General features: G+C 36.3%; 1 protein-coding gene across 1 annotated transcript in view; it reads right to left on the bottom strand.

Moving 5' to 3' along the window:
- Positions 1–2,177: 2,177 nt before the first annotated feature.
- The window catches only part of LOC104082942 (protein tyrosine phosphatase type IVA 1), a gene marked incomplete at its 5' end in the record, with an annotated part of 4,724 nt that continues 1,546 nt past the window's right edge, over positions 2,178–5,355 (bottom strand). The window contains 2 exons of the mRNA XM_009586231.1: positions 2,178–3,794; positions 4,986–5,060. Of these exons, the coding sequence (XP_009584526.1) occupies positions 3,677–3,794; positions 4,986–5,060 (193 nt within the window). The remainder of the gene's footprint in view (positions 3,795–4,985; positions 5,061–5,355) is intronic.

Genomic DNA, 5,355 nt, shown 5'->3' with positions numbered 1-5,355 from the left:
AACTGACTGCTCAGCACTTCTGAGAATCAGATGCAAAAAAACCAGTTTATACCTGATTTTGGATATCCAGTTACAGAATGTTTGGCTATCTTTCCTCAGAATTATTTAGGGACTACATGACAGAACAATATAGAGAACCCATCAGTTTTCTGCTGCAATAATTGCAAGATCGTGCTCTCCCTCTCCCCCTATTTCCCATAAACATTTAATTTCTGCTACATGCTAAGGAATCCTATAAATACAACCACCATTTACAAACTGTACTCACCCAAACCATTAGGTCCACAGCACAAAACATAGTCTAGTAGACAAGAATGTGCTATCATGTAATTAAGTACTGCCACAACATAACTCTTGAAGAAAGGACAAAGCAGTTATATAGTCATTCTAAGCATCTAAAATTAGATGTAACAGTAGAGTCTTCCATATGAGGCTTTAGCCTTAAGTGAAGATACAGTAATTACATTTAAGCTTTTCTCCCCTTTTATTTGTAAATTCATATAAATTACATAGAGCTTTATTTAACTTGCTTTACGTACTTCCATCTGCTGTCTTATCTTCACATTTTGAGTATGGTCAACATTTTAGTCTGTAAAAGCTACCAGAGTTGTTAGACAAAAGAGGAAGAGACATTTTCTGTTCCTTAGGGATTCATGTCTAAATGTGGGAACTGTTCAGAAGTTGACTTGATCTTTGCTTTAAACAGACACACACTCATTATGCAAACCTCTTTAGAAATCTCAGTTTACTGAAATCAGCTGAAGTCAAGCCCAGCCTGAAGTTTGAAGAGTTCAAAGGACCAAGCTCCCATCACTACCATGTTATGGCTCTTAACCTAAACACAGCCCTGCCTACTCATGTAAATCCTGTGGAGACACAGCAAAATCTGATGTAAGTACAGAAATCGCACTAATAATTTTAAATAAGTAAAAAATTCACAGGCATTTTACCGGTAGTTGTTTTACAGATTCCTCCTAGTTCCATGAGTGACCAAATATTAATATTTTTAATTCTATTTGGATACTAATCTGTGTTAAACAACTACATGAAGAGGTTGTAGCAAGGTGGGTGTTGGTCTCTTCTCCCAAGTTATCAAGTGATAGAATGAGAGGAAACAGCCTCAGGTTGCACCAGGGGAGGTTTAGATTGGGCATTAGGAAAAGTTTCTTCACCAAAAGGGTTGTCAAGCATCGGAACAGGCTGCCCAGGGCAGTGGTGGAGTCACCATCCCTGGAAGTATTTCAAAGACATGTAGATGTGGTGCTTAGGGACATGGCTTAGTGGTGGACTTGGCAGTGCTAGGTTAACGGTTGGAATTGATGATCTTAGAGGTCCTTTCCAACCTAAATGATTCTATGACTCTGTGACTTATATTAGCTCACTGAGCTGCTCAGTTACAGAATTTTTGTAGGTTTTGTGTTTACAATTGTTCCTAAAGTCTAGTCTATCTTGACAGTAGAAACATTGATGACTTTGGACATGATTCCAAAAAGAAAAGGCCTTATTTCCTCAGCCAAATGAAGCTGTATTCCTTTGATCAAAATACCCTTTAAACCAAGTTTAACTTCCAAAGGAAAGCTGAACTAGTTAAGAGGTTTTTTTCCTACTTACAGACTAAGCTAAATTATATTCAGTTTCAGGCATTTTTATATCATAATTTCAAAGTGCTCTTTATAATGAGACTATACCTTTCCAAAAGCAATCCTTCAGAAGTCTCACTGAAACTTATGTTGTACATAGCATCCCACCTCACTGTTTAGAAAGGCAAGATACATTTAACCATAGCTTAATTTTAAGCAGACATGGGCCTGAGCTTATGATCACCAGTAAGAACAGCACCTCAGCTGGCTACTAAGAGCATCTTCCAGTTCTCATCGGGAAGTTTGGTGACCACTCTCTGGAAACTCAAATTTGCACAGGTCTTAGCTCACATAATTTTTGGGATATCTTCTGCTTGGACATAGCTTCAGTCCTGACAATGAAGCATTATATCATACTATTTTGTAATTAAATTCTAATGCTACTGATACAAGTGTTCTCCAAGCTTTACAGATACGTATACTCTTCCGCATTTACTGCAAAGACAGTTTCAAGAACACTAAGCAAATAACCTATTTTAGTACTGGGGAAGGAAAGTCACAAGTAAGCTGCATAAAGAAATACCGTACTTTCTGCTATTAATTTTTGTCCACATTTATTTATGAGTAAAACAAACAGCAAACATTACAGCAAAGGGGACATTCAGGCCCAGATTTTAAAAAAGAAAACAGATGCCTGGGTAGATTCTGAATTTAGGCACCTCAAGATTGCTGACAAAGTACACAAAAATAAGTGAAAGTCATGAGCGTTTCAGCAAACTTCGTAAGTGCATTTCAGTATTTATTTAGATGTTTAAGCTCTCGCACTAGATTTTACAAGCTGGTGAACACTGGCAAAATTATTTCTCCCACAGAACTATAACCACACATTCCCAAGACAGTATAAATATATGGTTGAACTAACATTAATACACATCACCATTTTATCAATTACATAATAAAACAAATTATCAAGTATCCAAATATTAAGTTACGCAGCTTGAAAGGCATACAAAATATTACAGAGGTCTGCCCAAGTCATAGCAGAAACTCAAGGAGGAGAAACAAAAGGAAAAAAAAAAAACAACAAAAAAAAATCACACTTTCAACAAAGCAATAGTTGGTAAACAACTTTCAATAGGTACAGTAAAAGAAACTACAAGATTTTTCAGAAATTTTCTGATTAAGAATTTTTAGCTACAATAACAAAGCATTTCTACGTTTTAAAAAAATATTTACTGAAGTAAAGGGCATATTCTATACTTCCTGCACAAGACAAAGGCAACAATTTACTAGAAATATTAAATAGCCCCTCCCAACCTTTTCAGGCCCTCTGTTAAGTTGCACATGAAGTGCCAACATTAATTTTACTGTAAGGCTTTTTGTCTGGAGACATTAAAGACTTGTGTGCTTCTGTACAATTTAAAAGATTTTCTACATGAGTAACCAGAGTAATGATTTGTAAAATGGAGAGGTTCAGATAACAGAAAAGTACAGACGCTGGGGTAAAAAGTTGCTGTAATTCATAGTATTAAAAAGACAGACTGTGCAAATCCTGATAATTCTAGTGCGATTGTGGGAGACAAAACATACAGTGAGCAGGCAAGACTATCTTAGAGATCATATTCTTCAGTATTGAAATGACTGTAGAAAAAAAGATAGTAAGGTCCAGATAAGCTGGTAGTTCTCACGTCATCAGAACTACACTCGTTTATAAGGAAAAACACGTAGCTGATATGCTGGGTATTTTGGCACCTAATCTCTCTACAGATTGATTTATTTTAGTACCCCAATTTTTAGTAGTTGAAACTAGGTGGGTAAAACTTAATGGCATGATTAAAGGATATTTGAACTGGTAATTAATGAACAAGGAGACAGCTCAGAAACAGGGTACAGCAAAAACATTTACTGGGTCTCCAAACAGATGGATATTTATCTAAACATACAAGTTGCATTTCTACAAAGCCTTTAGCCTATTAAACACTCCTAAGGAAGCTTCCTTTACTACTAAAAAATATCAGACTCGTCTTCAGCATGCAGTCTGCTTAATTCTAGCTTCCATCCTTTAATCCCAAAGAAGTACTATAGGCTGTTGAGCTTTACTGAATACAACAATTATTTCGGTGACCATTGGAGTCTTTAAAACGCAGACGCATCTTGGGGCGATATTTCTCCAAGTACAGAAGTTGCTTGCTGTTAAAAGCTCCACGCCGCTTCCTAGATGGAGGAAAAAATATTTTAAACAGAACATTAATCTACTGCCCAGTGAAATAATATCACCAACCAGAGAAAAATATTTTTAAGTCATTTAAAGAAAACACCATTAAGTCAAGGCTGTAACCAAAAGAAGGGTAATTAAAAGTTAAGTGCCAGGAAAGAGGGTGGTAGCTTCCTTTCACAAATACCTCATTGGACCACATGCTCAAAGGAGTACATAGCACGTTGGACAGTGTTTTAGCCTCTGATAACACACAAGCCAAAGATCTTACATTAAGATCTTTAGAATAAACTTCAAAAGGAAGCTATAAAGCAGATGTGATACAGTCGTCTTAAGAAAGCTGAAGTTATCCAGTCTCTTAAAATAATTATGAAGAATAGTACAAAACTAAGAAAGTACATAAACATTATAACTCCCCATAATAATAAGTCAAACAGCAATTGAGTTTTCTTGGTTTTCTCAAACCAGAAGTGTGTGAAAGAGGGGTACATTTTTGTTGAGTGTTTGGAATATGTACCTGGCTTCCTATTCTTCGCTTTATACACACCAGCCTGTTAAGATGAACAAGCTGAATTTAATTCTTTAAAGGCTTGGCAATTATGCAAGAAGTATTTTGGTATTGTTTATATGAGCTGCAGCTTCTTTTAAATACAGTTGAAACCTGCAAAGTTAAGGCATTGCAACCAAAATTGTTCTCATCCAACTTACACACATTTATAAAAAAATCCAAGGAAGTATTTTTCTTCGGTAGACTACCAGAAAAGACTAGGAGGAACTGTTTAGCACACTTTGATCTAATACAGAAGAAAGCATCCACAAACCTGAATGAGTGCTAGCTCTAGCTACCAGACAGAACCTAAATTTCAAAAGGTATTCTGCCTCTCATACGTACAAATAATAAAGACAACCCTGCAGATCTAACTGAAAGTTAGGGATTTTGCTTTTTTTTAAACTTGCTCAAATAATTACTTACTGATTCTGGTTTCCACAGAAACAGAAAATACCCATCCCACAGGCCAAGTCCTACAACACTGACCGTATGCAGTATGTGTGTTAAAAAGTTCATATGTACTAAATATCTTACAAAAAAGAGTAAAAGACAAGAACAGCATTCGGAATTTCCTTTAATGGCCAAGGATGTATCAATGTGTTAAATCTTGGGAACAGGTACATGTTAGCTTCATACTTACTGTCGTATGAACTGCACTGCATCTTCATACTTCATGCCACATTCTATCAGTGCAAGAGCAACTAAGACTGGAGCTCTGGGGCGGGGCGGGGGGGCGGGAAAAAAAAAAACGTATTTCAGTTTAGCATTTCCAGTGCACACTTAGAAGAAAGTTTACTTTACCCAGTTCTCTTTTTTGTCCTTCTGTGTCTATCTGATGTTTCTTCCATGGGGAAGCAAAAAAGACAAGCAAAAGGCATTTCTACATTAACTGAGCCATTATACTATCTGTTTTCGAGTTACCCATGCTCATTAAGAAAGGGATTTAAATTAACTCTGGTCAACTTTAGCTTTGTTCACGTAACTTTAGGTATAGGAGAGTACAGCAGGAA

This window comes from Fulmarus glacialis, unplaced genomic scaffold (assembly GCF_000690835.1).
Source record: "Fulmarus glacialis isolate BGI_N327 unplaced genomic scaffold, ASM69083v1 scaffold43069, whole genome shotgun sequence".
NCBI lineage: Eukaryota > Metazoa > Chordata > Aves > Procellariiformes > Procellariidae > Fulmarus > Fulmarus glacialis.
This window is presented reverse-complemented; position numbering and strand designations above follow the sequence as displayed.